Here is a 19,844-nt window from a genome sequence, read left to right on the forward strand (position 1 = left end):
TCAGAGTGGGAGGCAGTTGGGGAATTAAATTGAAAGATGTTTGGAAGTTCAGGTTTAAGAACTGTCCAGAAGTATTCTCCAAAGCAAACACCCAGTTTGCATTTGGTCATCTCAACATAAAGTAGGTCACACCCTGAGCACAATATATTCAAGTGGAAGAAGTGATATTTAACTCGAATTTTTGAGACCTGCTACAGAGTGCAGAGAGGAGGTAAATGGGCAAGTGCTGCATCTTGTACTTGAGGAAAGGTGCCAAGGGAAGAGGGTGATCTAACTAAGAAATGGAACAGGGTATCAGGGTGAATGATCCCATTGAAAAGCTGACAAGGAAGGGAAAGGTGTGTTTGGTGGTAGCAGCATGTGAAAATGGAGGAAGATGAATTGTTGAAAATGGAGGCTGGTGGGTTAGACTGAAGGGTCTGTTTCCATGCTATACATCTCTATGACTCTATAAGAGGAACCCAATGATGGTTCGGGGAAATGGAGAGAGCAAAAGAGGGTGAAATGGAACATGTGGCAGAGGGCCTTGTCAATCCTGGTGGGGGAAATTCTCATGAAAAGCTCTTGAATGGAAAGTTGTGTCATCAGACAGATGTAACAGAGTCCGAGAAACTGGGAGAATGGAATAATGTCCTTAGTGGAAAGATGCTGCAGGGCAGTATCACTGAAGTAGTACTTTTGAGCAGCAAGTTGTTATATGGAGTGCACTTCTTGAAATGGTGATGGAAGTACTTGAAGGGAAATCATTATAGGCCAATGGAGAAAGAGAACTAATTGGATAACTCTGAAAGATCAAATGTCCTCCTATGCTGTCATGTACTTCATCTTTTGTATTTAAGGAAAATTGGTGCTATCTTTATATCTTCTGCTTTACTGTCTCTCTTCAAAAGATTTGATTTGCCTTAAGCACAGCAGTCTTTAGGAGAGTGGATAAAGTGTGCTCTTTGACAGAAGAAAGCATAAAAATAGCCTTCATCTCTGAGAACTTTGACTCAGTTAGGAAGTGCAAGCTCTGAATTTGCTTCTCTTTCTGCCCATATAAGCTATTCGTGCTGTTGGTCAATTCACTTTTGTGTCTATTCATACATTTGGCATCTACTTTGAATCAGATATTAGTCATTGTGCTTGTGCATTCTTTCCAAGTTACTATCGTCACAAGCTGAGCTTCTATTGAAACTGATGTAATTTTTGGTCTGGGTGGAGATGTTTGGATTTTCCCCTCCCTTTATTTCCTTCTGTGTTCCATTTGACACCCTGAAACAGTTCAGATGGTCAAAATAGTTTGTACACTTCATACAACAACATGGCTACCATGCCCTGGGTTGCTCTCTAAGACAGCTACAAAGGAAGAGGTCAGGGCAATGGCATAGTTACAGACACGATGAGCCAGCAAAACTGATTGTTACAATGTGGCCTGATTATATTCCAATCTTATAAAGTTCTGTTGCGGGATACATTAAACTTGTGGCACCATAACATTGCTTTGTTTCACTTTAAAGATTAGAATTGTTAAATAGTTCAACGGTCATGGTATTGTATATGTATTTGCTGATCCTTTAACTACCTGCAGTTCATCAGACAAGGTGGTGCCACAAGAGTCTTTAATAACCTTTTAGAACAGAAGCACAAAACATGTTTATTGCCAAACTGCAGTAACATGACTGCTTTGTTCTTAACATCAAACAGCTACTGTGGAATAGTATCTCAGGTTGTCCATGCCATTGCATAATCCTTATTATTTTTCTCTTCCCCATTTTTTTGTTTGACTTATTCTGTACAAAGATCACAAAAGTGTTTCTACAAAAGAACTAATTAGATTCAATTTGGGCTGCACAAATTGCAGAAGCAAATTACTAGAATGGTTCCACATATGAGAGGCTTCCTTTATGAAGATAAATTGAAAATGTTGGGACTGTCCACCTTGGACAGAAGGCTGAGAAGAGATCTCTTTGAATTTTTCAAAATCATATGTAGGCTTGACAAAATCGATAGGGTGAAGCTGTTTGTAAAAGAAACAGTAATGAGAAGGCATAGATTTAAGGTGATGTTAAAGTGAAGTAAGCGTGATGAGAGGAAAAAATGTTTTCACACAGTTGTTAGGGTATGCTGTCACTTGGTTAGCTCAAGTTGGCTTGATAGCTGTTTTGCAATGTACAGTGACACCAATAGCATGGGTTCAATTTCTGCACTTGCTGAAGTTGCCATGAAGGATTCTACTTCTCACAGTCACCCCTTGCCTGAGGCACGGTGAGCCTCAGTTTAAACTACTACCAGCCAGCTGTAATTGTGACATTCAAGAGAGCTTTGGATGGTTACTTCGATAGTAACAATGAGCAGGGATATGGAGAAAATACAGGAAATTGGTACTAATAATAGAGCTTGCAAGATAATGGGTTGGTACAGACATGATTGGCTGAATGGCCTCCTGAACCATCATAATTCTGTGAATTCTGAGATTCTGGGTCTAACTTTAGGCTTAGTAATGAGACCACTTATGGAGTACTGTGACCAGTTTTGGTTCCCTTAGTTAAAGAAAGATCATTTCATTGGAGGCAGATCAGAGAAGGTACATTAGGATTACCCCTGGTATGGAGGGATTCTCTTATGAACAAAGGCTAAATAGATTGGGATCCTACTCGTGTTTAGAAAAATGTTCAATGAAACCTGATTCTTCAGAGCCTTCACAGGATAGATGCTGAGAGTATGTTTCTCTTCATGGGAGAGTCTAGGACCAGAGAACATCATCTCAAAATAAAGGGGTGCTAATTTAAACTTGAGATGAGGAGGAATTTCTTTTGTGGGTTGAGTCTTTGGAACTCATTGCCACAGAAAGTAGTAGAGATAGTCCTTGTGTATATTTAATGATGAGTTAGATTTTTGATCAGCACAGCAAGTCAGCATCTGAGGAGCAGGAGAATTGATGTTTCAGGCATAAGCACTCCATCAGGAATGAGGCTTGTGGGTCAGGGCTGAGAGATAAATGGGAAGGGGTAGGGTTTGGGGAAAGGTAGCTGAGAAAGCGATAGGTGGATGAAGGTGAGGGAGAAGGTGACAGATTGGGGGTGGGGTGATGGACAGGTCCAGAGGGCGGTGCTGAGTTGGAGGCTTGGGACTGGTATAATGTGGGGGGAGGGGAAATGAAGCTGTTCAAATCCACATTTATCCCGTGTCGTTGCAGGGTCCCAAGGCGGAATATAAGGCGTTCTTCCTCCAGGCGTCAGTTGGTAACAGGTTTGGCGGTGGAGGAGGCCCAACACCTGCATGTACTTGACTGAGTGGAAGGGGGAGTTTAAGTGTTCAGCCACTGAGCGGTGTATCCCAGAGATGTTCTCTGAAACGATCCACAAGAAGGCATCCTGTCTCCCTGATGTAGAGGAGACCACACTGGGTGCAACAGATGCAGTAGATGACATTGGTAGAGGTACAGGTAAATTTTTGATGATTGTGGAAGGATCCCTTGGACAGTGGTGAGGGGAGTGGTTTTGCATTTCCTGCAGTGTCAGGGAAAGGTGCCAGGAGTGGGGTGTGGGCTGGGAGTGGGTGTGGACCTGACCAGGGAGTCACAGAGGCAATGGTCTTTTCGGGGTGGGGAGGGAAATATATCTCTGGTAGTGCTCCTGACCTATCACCTTCTCCCTCACCTTAATCCACCTATTGCTTCTCAGCTACCTTTTCCCCAAATCCCACCCCGTCCCATTTATCTCAGCCCTGACCCACAAACCTCATTCCTGATGAAGGGCTTATGCCTGAAACGTCGATTCTCCTGCTCCTCGGATGTTGCCTGACCTGCTGTGCTTTTCCAGCACCACACCCTCAACTCTGATTTCCAGTATCAGCAGTCCTCACTTTCTCCTTAGATTCTTGGTCAGTAGGGGAATCAAGGGGAAAATGCAGGAAAATGGATTTGAGGGAAGTTGGATTAGCCCTGATCCCATTGAATGGCGGAGTGAGCTTGAGGGGCTGAACAACCTGCTGTTTTTTTATTATGGTCTTAACATGTGTACAGAAAGAGACAAAGATGCACTGATACGTTTTAAATGTGTATCAGTTGTGCGTTTTCCTTTAAGGTTAATATTGGCAAAGTAACAAAAATGGAGCGATGTTCATATGTATCTAAACTTAGTAACAATTTAAGAGGATCCTTAGCTTGTGTAAGATTAGATTTCTGTGATAAATAGTTTAAAAGACTTGCTATTGCTAAAGTTGACTTTGACAGTCTCTACAATTTAGTGTTTAATAGCTTCAACACCACGCTATGCTTTGGTTTCAAGATATTTCTGCAAACTGTCATTATATATGATTGTTCCCTTAAAACCCCTTGCCTCTGTAAAAGAGAAACTGTAGCAATGACAGAATGCCTCACTTTGTATATAATGGGGTTACACTGTTATCTTTATGTCCATGACTTCAAATTAACTGACTGTAGAATTAATGAGTATACATGTACACCATTAACCAAATTATTCAGAAACCTGTTAACTTTCAACAAAATAAAGTAGTTATCTGCCAAAGGGTGAAAGAATGTGTTCTTTCCATTAGTACTTCTGCACATGCATAATCCAAAATATCCTAGATATCTCGTTTACTATTAAAGCACATTGGTAATGTTTAAGGTGCATTTTCCAAGGTTTGAATCTTTGTACCATCAGCCAAGCCTCAGTCATTTTGATACATAACTATGTATTTCATTTTTAAAAGCTTGTGAATATATTTACAATATTTTAATAACTGATCAACATGTGCCTTGGTGTATTGCTGCTCATGTTTTGTTGACTTTGATATAAGCAACTGTTGAGTATTTGTTCTCTGGTCCAAAAATGCTGGTTGTTTAACTCCATGTGTATGTTTTCTACGTGAATGAGTCTTGTATTCTATATATTACATTCAACATGTAAAATATTAATGCATTAATATGCTTGCTATTTTCTGCCAGGATATTAATAGCCACTATTAATCTTAACAACCTACTTAAATTATAAGTTTCAGTTTTCAAAGTGGTGGCAGTGCACTTGAGACAGACAAGGTCTTCTAACTGAAGTAATCTAGCTGAGAAAATCTGAAACGAAAGCAAAATACTGATGACGCTAGAATTTTGAAACAATCAGCGTGCACATGAACACAGGAGATGCAGCACTTAATCTTTTCCCTCCTCCCTTTTCCCAGTCTAAGGCCCTATGCACTTCTTCCAGGAAAGAGGGATTTACTTTCACTTATTTGCACTTGCAATATTTGTTGCTTCTGATGTAGTCTCCATGTTGAGGAGACCAAATGCAAGCTGGAAGACCACCTTTTGAAACCTTTCTATCATTCTTCCAAATGTCCAGCTATTGTCAATTTAGTTCTCCATCTCCCTCCCACTTTAACTGTTCTGTCCTTGGGCTCCTGCAGTGTTCCAGTGAAGCTCAATGCAGGCTTGACAAACTCCACCTTCTTTTTCATCTTGACACTTTTTAAACTTCTGAAATTAATAAAATGGAGAGGTGGTATTAAGTTCAACAGTTTTAAGTCATAACGTCTTGCCCATATTTTATTTCATATCTTTTACTAGATGTTTTCTTCCCCCTCCCCTTGTTGCATTCTTACCACCATTTTGCATTTGGACCACAGCTTTCCTGTTATTTGCCGTTTCTCTGGAAGTATCACGTTTCTTCATTTGTCCAATACTGCTTCCTTTGGCTGTGCACAATTAAACTTTTTGCCATTTAAACTCTCCTGCCAATTAGCCTATCACAAATCTTCCTCCTCTTGCTCCTCTTGCATTTCCATCCCTTCTCCTTTTAATCACCCTTCACGGGTTATTCATTTACACACAGCATATTACATTTCTAACCTCTTTGTTTTAGTGAAACCTAAAACACTAATGTTGATCTTTTCTACACAGATGCTGCCCTTACCTGCTGAGTGTTTCAACATTTGGTTTCTTATAATTGTTGAAATCTAAGCTTTTGCAGGAACACATTAAAGTTATCCTTGATACTTAAGAATTAAATTACTTTCATTCTGAATATTTTTAACTGCCACTTGGCTTACCAATGTTGGAACTCTGAAACAAAGCATGATGAAGAAACTCAGCAGGTCTGGCAGCATCATTAGAGAATAAACGTTAATGTTTTGAGTCCAGTGAGTTTCTCCAACACTTTATTTCAGATTTCTGGCATCCACAGTTCTTTATAAATTTTTTAACTCTGTTCTGCAACTTTTGTGTCTCTCAACCTTTCCAGTCTTCCTCCATTTTAAAACCCACCTTTTTCACCAAGCTTTTGCGTAAACTCATAATATTGCTCCTCATTTGACTTGGTGACCATTTTTTCCATATGCACCTTGGGGCATTTTCTATGTTGCTATAATTTTAACCCTATGCACAAATGCAAGTTGTTGATACAAAGCACTTTGGAAAATAAGCAGATAGAAATTCCAATCAAATAAATATCATCTATGGTAAGCTTATTTTGTTAGTAGATTTCAAGTCGGTTGGAGAGATTGAAATTTAAGGTGCACGCACCCTTATCAGGAATGTTTATTGACTTGCTCAGTCTTACACCTCCAATTCCATATTCTGGAATGAGCATCATGCTAATTTGCTTCAGGTGTGATGCCCTTCAAGCATATATTCCCATGTTAGTGACTTCTCGTCCCTCATCATTTACAAGTGAAGATAATCTAAAACATTTGTACCCCAGCTTTTTGTGATTAGGTCTATTTGACATATGGATTGTTGTAAAGCACCTTAATTAAGAAAACTGCTCCTCAGGAAGTTTTTGCAGTTCCAATGTTGTCATTGGACATCCTTACTGTATTGACACCAAGCTGTCGCAATACAAACCTGGCTTGAGCTGCTGTGCTTAATGTTGAGAAATGTATCAGCCATGATCAAATGGCAGAGCAGACTGCATATGGTCTTATGGTTGTATCTTATGCCTCTAGTGTTTTTAAAAATCTGTTGACACCACACACACCGTACTGCCAGCAGCCAGTTTTCTTAGAAGACATAAATAATCAGTCTTTCTGGCATATTGATTGGACGATGATTACATTGTCCTCCTTCCAGCTTAGGACCCAAAATAGCATGGGTTTAATCTCTTAACCAACTATACCCCTCTGCACTTTGCAGTTCAAGTGGACATAATGCAGATATTTCACATAATGACCATTTGAGCTTTATGAAATTCTGGTGACATCTCTTCATCCTTTGACTCTAGGCAGCAAATGCTTTCCCAGGACACACTGAATTCAAATTGGTAACTAGCTAGGATGAATCGCTAATGATACCTCCACTGCCTGCACACCACACCACATACCTCCGTCTACAAAATCTCCCATTTCTTTCTGATCCTGTCTTGGTTTGTTGAGAAACTTAGGCCATTTTTTGTCACCTCTTGCTGACAGCTTACCTTGTCTGATGTCATGAGCTGATACTTGAGCCTAATCAATGCGTGCAAGAATTAGTTTTGTGATACCAGACCTGCCATTCTTCCACAAATGATGAAAACAATTGTTGTAATATTTGAAGTCCCATCCCCATATGATCAAGTGCAGTTGGTCTTGATTCATATGATCCACAATCGACAGATTTGTTTTTTTAATGGAGTGTTACTATTACATGCTCTGAAATATCCTTTCATCCAAGTAGAGAAAGGGAAATTGGGGTTTATAATATTGTGATTGCTGGCAGCATACAGGGCAGTTAGATGCCAAGTTCATACACTGACCTTGTCTGTTCAAAAAGTGTTGAGCGGTGGATTTGTTGCTTATCTGTATTGCACATTACTGAACGAGTGTTGATCTGTAGTTGACTTATTCTTATCTGTATCACTACGGTGCTGGAGTAGTCCCTGTTTTTCAGTGCCAGATAATTCTGACTTGGAGCATGACTGTGTAAAATGTTCAGTGATGTTGTGACTAGCCTTATCCAGTATATCGGGGAGGTCAGGGGGAGGAGAGAGGGCGAGAACCTCAGCAGCCAATGCTGTGTGCAATACATTTCATGCTCTGAATTCATCACCTCAAATTGATCCTAGCACTGCTAACAGGCTGTAAATGTCAGCATTGCCTCCAGTTTAAAATAGTTATAGTTCAACATGTTCTCTCGCAGTTAGTAGTTTTGAAGGACACTCTATGATTGTACTGATGGATATTTTCCACCAGTCCAAAGCAAATGAAGAGAATCCACTTTTCACTTTTACTGAAGTACTGGGGAGATAAGATAATATACACTACATTGTATACGTTACACACCAGTGTTTCTTTCTTTCATGGGATGTGGGCATTAATGGCAAGGCATTGTTTTCCATCCCTAATTGAACTGAAAGGCAAGTTAAGTTAGGTGTTGCATGAAGCCAAATCTGTTAAGATTGCTGGATTTAGTATGTAATGAACCAAATGTGATCTTTAATTCTATTTTATTAATTGAAATATTATTTGAATTTAAATTCCATCTCGTGCAGTGGTAGGATTTGAGCCCAAATCCCCAGGGCATGCCAGCACTCCATCATCTGCTTAGATGGTTCAGTAATGTTCTGGTGACTGTAAAAGTAACTAATAACACAACATACTGATTTTTAAAAAACTTTTAACTCAACTGCTGAAATTAGAATTTAGTATTCAACCAGGTTTTGTCCCCTTCTATTCTGCAATTTTACTAAATGCTATTTAGTACTGAGGGTGCAGAGTTAACTTTGAGTCAATGAGTTACTGGACCTGAAACATTAACACTGCTTTCTCTGCACAGATGCTGCTAGACCTGCTGGGTTTTACCAGCAATTTTTGTTTTCATTTCAGATCTTCAGCGTACACAGTTTTTTTTAGTATGTTGTTTAGAACTGAAGGTGGATCTACAGTTGCTGAATTGCTTGCTGTGTGAGCTGAAACATTAGTGTTTGCAGACTTTAACTGTGGCTATGTAGTGAGCCCAAGACTTATCTAGCAGACCCTCACCTATGTGTCCATTTTCACAGAGATTCAGTGGCAGGAACCCCATATATTTACTTAATCCAAGGGAATACCCCTGAGTCACTTCAGAATGCTGAGATTATTTGTGGTGGTGTTTTTCACCAAGTCCCTTTTCACCTGTTTTCTCCCTCCATATGTTCTGGTCCAACAGCATCTCAGTTTCAAAGTTGTCAGCCTTGTTTTTTAAATTCCCCCTAAGGCGTCACCCTTTCCCTACAAATTACAGCCTTAGGGTTCACTAGATATTTTTAATCAGTCTGGCCAGACATGTCAGACACACCTCTAGAACAGACGGGACTTGAATATGGGCCTTCCGGCTCAAAGGTAGCGACCAGAGGTCACTGTACGCTTGCAATCATGACATCATGCACCTTGTATATTTTAATCAATCTACCTGTCTAGCTCTTGAACTCTGAATAACCTTGTTTAAGCATCTGTAACCCTTTCTATTTTAAGATACTGCTAAAAGCTAGCGTCTTTGAGACTTTTGGTCATCTGCCTGAATGTCTTTAAAGTGTGGTGCCAAGTTTTATTGTGCAGTGCTGTTAAGACTGACCTTGGGACATTATACTAAGTAGAGGTGTTAAATCAATGCATATTGTTTTGAATCATGTAACAGGGCCATATGTTCTCTATGGCTGACCTACATCTTTGACTTACCAATTGGAGGTATTAGTGAGTTTGAGTTCATATCTGAAACAACTCCATAAAGGCCAGTATCCTGTCACCAAACCCCCCTTTATTTGCATGTGGAGAGTCCCTGACACTGATCCCATTTCTTCAGACGTTGCTCTGAGTGAACAGAACCTCTGACACTTGGATGCTGCCTGAACTGCTGTGCTCTTCCAGCACCACTAATCCAGAATCTGGTTTCCAGCATCTGCAGTTATTGTTTTTACTGTTGTTTATATGTCAGCCAGGGAGTTCTGATTGGACCAGATTAACAACTCCAATCACTATATCCTTACCTCTCTGAGTCCAAGGACATAGACCATTGTTTATTTTGTAGCTCCTCCTGGAGCATTTTAGCACAATGTCCTGTTCCTTCAACTCTATCTCTGATACAGGTGGATGCACAGGAGCTCGCATCTTATGCCTGGAGTATCTCGAAAGAAATTCATTCTCCTCTTTAGGGGGAAGAGATGACCATATCTGCAGTGTCCTCCTCCAATTCAGCGTTCCCTTCTCTGATTGACAGAGAACCCACTAGTTCCAGAACAGTTGGAAAGGCAGTCAAGGAGCTAGGCACGTTGTGCTCCCACACTCTTTGCAGCTTTCGTATGGTCCATGTGCTTGTTCAGGACTGTTGCACCTAGCCCAACTTCATACATAACTGGACCTGACCTTGTGTCAACCATGCCTCTCACCCATGCAGGATTGTTCCTGTGGTACCTACACCAAACTTTGTTACATGAAGTAAACTCACTCTCTTGCTTTGTGGAGTCTTGTGTTTGGAGTTGGTGCACCTGGTGCCGTTTCACCACAACATTATGACAAATTATGTCTGTAAGGGTGTTGGTGGAATTTCCTGACTCCAAATATGACCAACAAACTTTCCTTCTCTGCTTGTATATACACTCTGCATTAGCCAAAGTCCTGAACGCACATGCTATTTTTCATTCCTCTCCCCGGGCCACCGATGAGCTAATATTACTGTGATGCTGTACGGGGAGGCATCGCATGTTAATACCAGATGCTGCTTGAGATCATAAGACTTACCAACACCTTAGCTGTTTCTTCACTTCCCTGAAAGCTATGGCATGGCTATGCAACTATTTTCGAGGCTGACCTTTTAAGAGTTGATGCAGAGGTGTCAGGATGGAGTCCAGGTTATCCATGAACTTTCTGTAATAATTCACCAGCCCAAGAAAAGACCTAAGCTCTGCTACAGATGTGGGAGCTGAGACACTTTGATTGCTCTCACTTTATCTTTCAATAGGTATAATCAAGTCTTGCCATTTCTTTGCCCAAGTAGGTCATTTGGGGTGCCTGGAACACACATTTTTCTCTTCTAAGGTTTAAGCCTGCCTGGGAGAAATGTCAAAGGACTATGTCCAAGTTCTTTAAGTGCTCCTTATTGGTGTTCCCTGTTGTTAGCACATTATCTAGATAAATAGCGAATTGGGGTAGACCTTGTAAAATGTACTCATCGTTCGCTAGAGAATTGCACAGGCTGACAATACCTCAAATGATGCACTTGTATATTGGTACAAACCCTTATGGCTATTAATTGGAGCATGCTTCTGGACATCCTCATGTAACTACAATTGCAATATGCTTAGCTGATGTGTAGCTTCGTGAAAGACAGCCCCCCCCTGCCAGCTTTGCGTGTAAATCCTCTATGTGAGGGATTGGGTATTTATCCACCCGCTAAAAGCAGTTTACTGTTTGTTTAAAATCCCCACAAAGGCATAGCAACCCTTCAGGCTTCACAAATTGGTAAAATCGGTACGACCAGTGCTGCCAATTCTGTAAACCATACTGGTTTGATGATTCTTTCGCTTTCCAGTTTTCTGATTTCTGCCTCTACCTTTGCATGTAAGGTGAAAGCACTGGGCAGGACTTGGAGAATTGTGGAATTTCTTCCTGGTCATCTTGCATTGTGGCCTTGACTCCTTTTGATAGTCCCTAGAACTTCCAGAGAAACCCCTACGTATTTAGTTAGGACTTAACTTGTGCAGCCATTTTCTAATCTCACAACCTATGTGAATCTTTCTCAACCAATTTTGTCCCAACAAACGTAGGCCCGAGCCTTTTACTATAGTCAGTGGTAACTGAACCAGCTACTTCTCAGAAGAGACCATAATTGAAATTGTACCCTTACTCTGTAAAGGTTCCCTGGCATAGGTTCTCAGTCTAGCCCAAGGTCTTGTGCAAACTTAAGCGGTGACTGAAATTTGTTCAAGACTAGTTCAGCGATCATTGAAATGCACGCTAGTATTGAGCTGCATTCGAAATGGATGACAATTTAACTTAGTCATTTATTTTGATTGGTTCAGATTTGGATTTTGCTAAGCAATTTAACTTCCAAAACCGATGCAGCTGGGCTTTCCAGGGTGTGCACTCTCCTGGAAATTGGCCTATGAGTTCCCTTACTCCGTTTAGGTCTCGTGGCATTCTTTTGCTGTTTCGAGTCCGTATACTGGCAGCAACTACAATGGCTTGCTGAAGTGGTGTTCCCAAAGATCATTTGGGACGTCCATTTCAATCGGAATACCCTACAATTCATATGCTCCAATTATCGTATTTTTCAATGATAAACCAGTTTTGGTGCCTGTTTGAAATCTAGTTGGGCTTCAGCTATTAGATGTTTTTGCATGGTTGCATCATTAATCCCTCATACCAAACAGTGTCTCAGCATCTCATTAAGGGTTAAACTGGCTCTGCCAGTTATGGTAACCTAGTCAAAAATCCCAATATGGATTCCTGAGTTCTGATATTTTGGAGTAAGACCGCTAGTGTCTCAGAATTAAGAGGCGGCCCGGGATAGTAATATTCCTTAACTAAATGCATCAACTCTTGAAAGGTTTCAGTATCTGGTGCCTCAGGGAAAGTTAGGCTCCTAATAATGGAAAATGCTCTGGGTCCACAAGCTGTCAGGGGAATTACTCATTGTCATTTTCCTGGGGAGAGAAAAAGCATTCTTTCCATTAACTGGGCCTAGTCTTCGACAGCAAGGTTGAACAAGTCAAATTTTCCAAATAACTGCATGATGCCAGAAATGCCTAACCCAACTCAAAGACCACGACAAATGAATTTCTTCAAGAGCATGCTTTTCTCTCATCACTACTGACATCACTGCACAGAGGCTGGTATCCTGTCATCAAGTCACCCTTCATTTACATCTGAAAAGTCCTTGACACTGATCCAGCTTCATCAGAGTGAACAAAACCTCTGATATTCCAGTTTATTTTGTTCAGTACACTCCTGTTTATATCTGTCAGCCAGGGCTCCCTAATTGGGGCTGTTAATCTGGTCCCATTAGGGAGCTTGTATTCTGAGGTCCACCTAGCTTACCTTATTATAATCACTCACATCCTGTGGTTGCGCAGAATAGAATCCCATTACCTCAAATAAATATCTCCCATCGTAGCAGTCTGCTAGGCTGCTCTATTTCATGAAGGAAACTTTGTGATTCAAGAAGAGAATTGAGACATGTTAAATTTTTGAACTGTGCCTCTTTTATCCAGAAAAACACATGCATTTGAACAAATAGACATGTTCCATTAAATCTTTTTCTGTCACACATAGGGAGGAAACAATGCTGGCCACACTGTCGTCGTCGATTCAGTTGAATATGACTTTCACCTTTTACCCAGTGGAATCATCAACCCCAATGTGATTGCCTTCATTGGTAAGTTGTCAGATGTATTTTGTCAAGACCATAAATGTGAACTGCTTAATTATTCTGGATCAGTTAAGAAGCACCTGTGAGCTTAGAGGCACGATTGAACAATTGGGTGTGCAAATACTAGTGTCAAGTATAGATTAAACTTTGTTGTTGTGACCTGCTGCAGAATTGCTCTGTCACTAAAAGCCTCAGTTCTGTTAGTTACATTTTCTACTGCTTTTATAATGTTAACTCATTGGTTCTTTGGTCATCAGTTGAAACTCCTCACCCTTCGATCCCCTGATATGTATTGTGGGTTGCTTCATAACTATCTACTAGAAATCTAGCTGAGTCACACTTCCTCTGTTTATCTCAGCCCCCCCCCCCCCCACTTAGTGTAAAACACCAGTATAATGTTGTATTTAAATTGCGAGTGTGCTCCATGAATGCAAAGTCATGGTGTGGACTTCTGATCTCATACCTGGAATTATTAGACCATAAGACATAGGAGTGGAAGTAAGGCCATTCTGCCCATCAAGCCCACTCTGCCATTCAATCATGGCTGATGGGCATTTCAACTCCACTTACCCACATTCTCCCCGTAGCCCTTAGATTTTTGTTGTCTCGAGGAATTATCAATCTCTGCCTTGAAGACATTTAGCGTCCCGGCCTCCACTGCACTCTGCGGCAATGAATTCCACAGGCCCACCACTCTCTGGCTGAAGAAATGTCTCCGCATTTCTGTTCTGAATTGGCCCCCTCTAATTTTAAGGCTGTGTCCACGGGTCCTAGTCTCCTCAACTAACAGAAACAATTTCCTAGTGTCCACCCTTTCCAAGCCATGTATTATCTTGTACGTCTCTATTAAGTCTCCCCTTAATCTTCTAAACTCCAATGAATACAATCCCAGGCTCCTCAGCTGTTCCTCGTATGTTAGACCAACCATTCCAGGGATCATCCGTGTGAATCTCCGCTGGACACGTTCCAGTGCCAGTATGTCCTTCCTGAGGTGTGGGGACCAAAACTGGACACAGTACTCCAAATGGGGCCTAACCAGAGCTTTATAAAGTCTCAGTAGCACAACGGTGCTTTTATATTCCAACCCTCTTGAGATAAGTGACAACATCGCATTCGCTTTCTTAATCATGGATTCAACCTGCACGTTGACCTTTAGAGAATCCTCGACGAGCACTCCCAGATCCCTTTGTACTTTGGCTTTACGAATTTTCTCACCGTTTAGAAAGTAGTCTATGCTTTTATTCTTTTTGCCAAAGTGCAAGACCTCGCATTTGTTCACGTTGAATTCCATCAGCCATTTCCTGGACCACTCTCCCAACCTGTCTAGATCCTTCTGTAGCCTCCCCACTTCCTCAGTACTACCTGCCTGTCCACCTAACTTCGTATCATCTGCAAACTTCGCTAGAATGCCCCCAGTCCCTTCATCCAGATCATTAATATATAATGCGAACAGCTGTGGCCCCAACACTGAACCCTGCGGGACACCGCTCGTCACCGGCTGCAATTCCGAAAAAGAACCTTTTATCCCAACTCTCTGCTTTCTGTCAGACAGCTAATACTCAATCCATCCCAGTAGCTCACCTCGAACACCATGGGCCCTCACCTTGCTCAGCAGCCTCCCATGTGGCACCTTATCAAAGGCCTTTTGGAAGTCTAGATAGACCACATCCACTGGGTTTCCCTGGTCTAACCTACTTGTCACCTTTTCAAAGAATTCCAACAGGTTTGTCAGGCATGACCTCCCCTTACTAAATCCATGTTGACTTGTTCTAATCAGACTCTGCTCTTCTAAGAATTTAGAAACCTCATCCTTAATGATGGACTCTAGAATTTTACCGACAACCAAGGTTAGGCTAATTGGCCTATAATTTTCCATCTTTTGTCTTGATCCTTTCTTGCTTGCTGCTTGTATTTGTAAATTTGTATGAGGGAATGTTAACGCTGTATAACTAATTGCCTGAAATGACACAGAAATAGAAGGTGGAAAATGTTTGTAGAACTGAGGCAGTCGGGGGACATTGGGCATGGACATTGCAAAGCTGCAATGTAGAATGTGGAGCTATACAGACCTACCTGCATCATTTCATAAAATTATCAGCTAGTTGTACTCTCCATTGGACACTGGGGTGGAATGGAGTCAGCAAACCTGGCAGCAGTTTAAGATCTATAAATGAGAAAGAAAAGGTCTTCAACATTACCGACCAGAACAACTAACAAGTTTAATTAGAGTTGTTTGTTTTTCCAGAGCCTCCTTATAGGCACAATGAACTAAATGGCTACCTCCTGCCCTATAGAATTCTGTAAAGCCCACATGATTTATTCCTTCCTTGTTTAAAAAAATGATATTGTTAAAACTGTAGAAGTTAATATTTTAGAAAATCAGATTATATTGCTGCTTATTTCAACTCAAATAAATATCTGCAGACAGGTCCTTTGACCAGCATTTTCTAAGTTATGTAAACAAACTTCTATGTTACCACTGGGTTTAAGTATGCACTGTAGGATTAATGACATTTGGGCCAATGCACATATGTCGCACTCAGTAATTGATCATTGAAAATTGTTCCTGACATGCTGTTTCTGCAATGACAAATGTCCAGCCAACAATGCTTTGCTCACCATAAACTCTCCATAGATTGGAAGGATAAAGCATTTAATTGTACCACAGATGGTTTTAATAAAAATCAATTGATTGTTATGCTAAACAGAATTTTTTTTCCTTAAATTCAAGTGAAAATGCATACTGCCCTTCATGTTAAAGGACTGTGTATTGAAGCTGTACACAATATGGTCTATAATCTATATTGTGTATGTTGATAGTCTCATTAATCTGATAGTGCGTTAGCTACATGTGTTTGAGTTCAGTGAGCTGTTCTGTGTTACTGCAAGATAGCAATTCCTTTGTTAAAGATCTTCAGTCGATATTTTAATGCAAAGAAAGGCTGTTTATATATTTAGCGTGGTTCCTAATTTCAGGTGAGAGAGAGATTTTTAACCAACCTGTTAAGACATATTACAACATACCTTTAGAGCAAGTGGTATTTGAAGTCAGGTCTCCTGGCCAAGAGGTAGTGACACACTGCACCACAAAAGCCTAACAAAAAAAAGGTCTTTGCTTGTGGATGATCTAGAGCCACCAACATTTGGTTACCAGCGGAATGTGCTAACCAATTACGTCAGAGACCGAAACATTACATGTGATATATGTTGGGAGTAAATAATTATTTGATTGATTATGATGATTGATTATGTGTTCAACTACTTGATTATGACAACGTAATTTGGTGACTCATGGCCATCTGTATCTTAGTACTTTTTAAATCAATTTAGAATTCTAATGGCAATGGTGCTTGGATTGCAGTCTTAACACCTGAAGCGAAGGCTGAAGAGCAAAATAATGGATAGTGGGAAAATAACTTGTTGCTTGTCAATGGATTGTAGGTGATGATGGCTAGGCCAACATTTATTGCTCACCCCTCATTGTCCTGAAGAAAGTAATAGTGAGCTGCCTTCTTGAACCACTGCAGTTCTTGGAGTGTAGGGATATCCCTGGTGCTGTTAGTTCCAGGATTTTGACCCAGTGACTGTGAAGACAGTGAACAGCATAGTTCCTTACTGCAGTTTGTGTATGTTTGTATTTTATTACTGCATTTTTCCACTATTTAAAGGCCAGCACCAGAAAAATAGGTTAAACAAGCCACTACTAGTCTGAGCTTGGTAGTGAAGAACCATTTGAGTTTCATTATTACTCTTACTTGAAAATTCAAGTTTCAGTTCCAAGTTCTTCATTAATTTACAATAAGTGGAACAATTCCACTAATGATAGGCAAATAGAATCAAAGTATTGGGAGAGCAATTGTACCAAATTTCATTGTCAACCATGGGCTGTTTCTAGAAAGCCCAATTAAGAAATCTGACTAGTGGGTTATTCTAAGAAATTATGACGACTTGCTGTCTATGATAAATATTTTCTGCTTCTCCACAATTATTAGTAAAGCTCACCCTCAAGGGAACTCCAGCCAACATTGCCATTCGAATTGAACATGGTTTCTGCATTCAGCAGCATTATTCACACCAAGTTTTTTTAACTCCTTTTCATTTTGTCCATATCTTTTGTCACATACCTTTTCATTTTTAGGATGGTTGTTGTTTTCTTTATTAGCTAACTATTTGTATTCTGTAGGTAATGGAGTGGTCATTCACCTACCGGGTCTCTTTGAAGAAGCTGCAAAAAATGAGAAGAAGGGAAATGGTTAGTACAGTAGGTTCCAGACTGATCTGGGAGTTAAAGTATATTGGTACTGCTGGTTATGAGATAAGAGCAGCATGGTTACTGTCAGTTCAGTGTTTGCAAAAGCTGTTCATCTCTTAAACAGTACTATTCCATATTTTTGCAGGAAAGTTGTCTTTTGAAATTTGAGATTGTTTGCTATTTTTCTTTTTTCTGTCAATTTGCTTTGACTGTGTGACATGTTAATGTTCTCTGACATTTTGTTCACATTATGGCTGTTTATTACATTAATCATGACTCTGTGACCTTTCGTTTCCTATATCCCATATAAAACTCTTATTTCCTGAGTAAGTGCAATGTCAGACTCTCTTTCAGTTACCCAGTTGATTGATTTTGGCTTTCTAGTGTCATGATTTCAATAATCTCAAAGCCTGTCATGCAAAGTAATTAATTATGGACTTTTTTCTTCATTTTGTATCAAATTTTTGTTTGCTGGTCTTCAGTCATTAATATACAGACTGAAGACTTATGATGGGAAAAACTTGTTTCATGCTCACAAAAAGAGGATAATTTGCACTTGTAATCCAGATAGTTTCACAATAACTAGACTTAAGATAGATGTCGTTTTTCCATGCCAGAAATCAGTGAGAATGGCAGTGGAATATGATGGGAAAATATGGGGGAAAGTTGACCCATTGAAGACCAGTTCAAGTGTTTGTAATCAGTTTGAAGTCAGACTGAAGTGGTGGTTTAATTTCATGTAAAAAATGAAGTAGATTGTTTAAAATGTTGACATGTTGAATAAAGCACCATGGAAAATTTAATGTTTCCCATGACTGAACCGTTAAAGGTACAATTTGTAGGAAGATTTTAAATGAGCCAACTTAACACCTTGTCTGTGAAAAGAATGGCTGTGGCATAAAATAATTCTTGTTGTGTTTTCATGCCTCTCATACTGATGAAATTTAAATTGAGAATGTTATTTATGTTCCATATCGTGAGTTTTGTTGATTGATTGCCACATCCAAAAGGCCTATTGTTTTCAAATATTATTTTTATTGATTCCAAGAATGTTGGTTTCATAAGTAATCTTCTATATACAGTGTACAAAATTAAGAAGCAATTGTTAATTCTGGGCATGTTGTTCCATGTATGGTCAGTATAAAGGTCTGTGTTTCATCAATTGGGAATCGTGTTCCAGCTGTGAACGAGACTAGAGATTGGGGTGAAAGACCTAACAAAAAAAATCCCCTTATTCCAAGTTCCCTCTCTAGAATGAAGAGGCATTCTCCTTGTCAATTCCCTTCACTATTTTAAACACCTTTAAAACAGATGGCCTCTTCACTTCACTTCAAGGCAAATTACTCTGTTTATCATTGTACTTTTGTCCCAAGGTATTGTTGAATTGGATCATTGTTGGAGTCCTATAAACACACAGTAGGAACCAAAGTAGGCCATTTGCTGTTCAAGCCAGCTCTGTTATTCAATAAGATGAGGGCTGATCAGTTTGTGTTCCCAAGTCCTACAATCACATCTCCACCATAATCTTTAATTTCCTTACCTGACAAGAATAAAGAATATGCAGCTGACCTTGAATTGTCTTATATCTTGCTGCTGACGTCCTGCAAAAATCTAGACATAAAGTTAAAACCCGATTAGATTGTTTCTCAAATAGTAGTCAGAATAAGTAAACAAAACTTGTTAATTTTTTTTGTTCATGCTTTAATTGTAATGGTCCTTTTAGGGTAACTCTGGAAACTGGGTTGTCATATTCATTATGGTAAGGGTATACTGATGTCCTCCTTTTTGTTTTTTATAATATTCCTATAAAATCCACTGACAACTTACTAAGAAATGGTGACATTTTGAAAAATGTCCATGTTACAGCTGGATGTCTTGAAAGGCATAAAAGTGGTTAAATCCCCAGCACCTAATTAGATGTACCCTAGAACTCTGTCGGAATCTAGGGAAGTGATAGCTGGGCCCCTTGCTGAGATAAGTGTATTGTTGATAGTCTCAGATGAGTTACGGGAAGACTGGAGGTTGGCTAACGTGGTGCCACTATTTAAGAAGGGTGGTAAGGACAAGCCAGGGAACTCTACACCAGTGAGCCTGACATCCGTGGTGGGCAAGTAGTTGGACAGAATCCTGAGGGACAGGATGTACGTGTATTTGGAAAGGCAAGGACTGATCAGGAATAGTCAACTTGGCTTTGTGTGTGGGCAATCATGTCTCACAAACTTGATTGAGTTTTTTTTTTGAGGAAGTAATAAAGAGGATTGATGAGGGTAGAGTGGTAAACATGATCGATATGGA

At 40.1% G+C, this 19,844-nt stretch overlaps 1 protein-coding gene across 1 annotated transcript in view; it reads left to right on the forward strand.

The window, feature by feature from the left end:
* adss2 (adenylosuccinate synthase 2) overlaps nt 1-19,844 on the forward strand; it is an 81,340-nt gene that overhangs the window by 21,065 nt on the left and 40,431 nt on the right. The window contains exons 2-3 of the mRNA XM_072580459.1: nt 13,201-13,303; nt 17,481-17,549. Coding sequence (XP_072436560.1) covers nt 13,201-13,303; nt 17,481-17,549 — 172 coding nt within the window. The remainder of the gene's footprint in view (nt 1-13,200; nt 13,304-17,480; nt 17,550-19,844) is intronic.

Source organism: Chiloscyllium punctatum, chromosome 11, assembly GCF_047496795.1.
Source record: "Chiloscyllium punctatum isolate Juve2018m chromosome 11, sChiPun1.3, whole genome shotgun sequence".
NCBI lineage: Eukaryota > Metazoa > Chordata > Chondrichthyes > Orectolobiformes > Hemiscylliidae > Chiloscyllium > Chiloscyllium punctatum.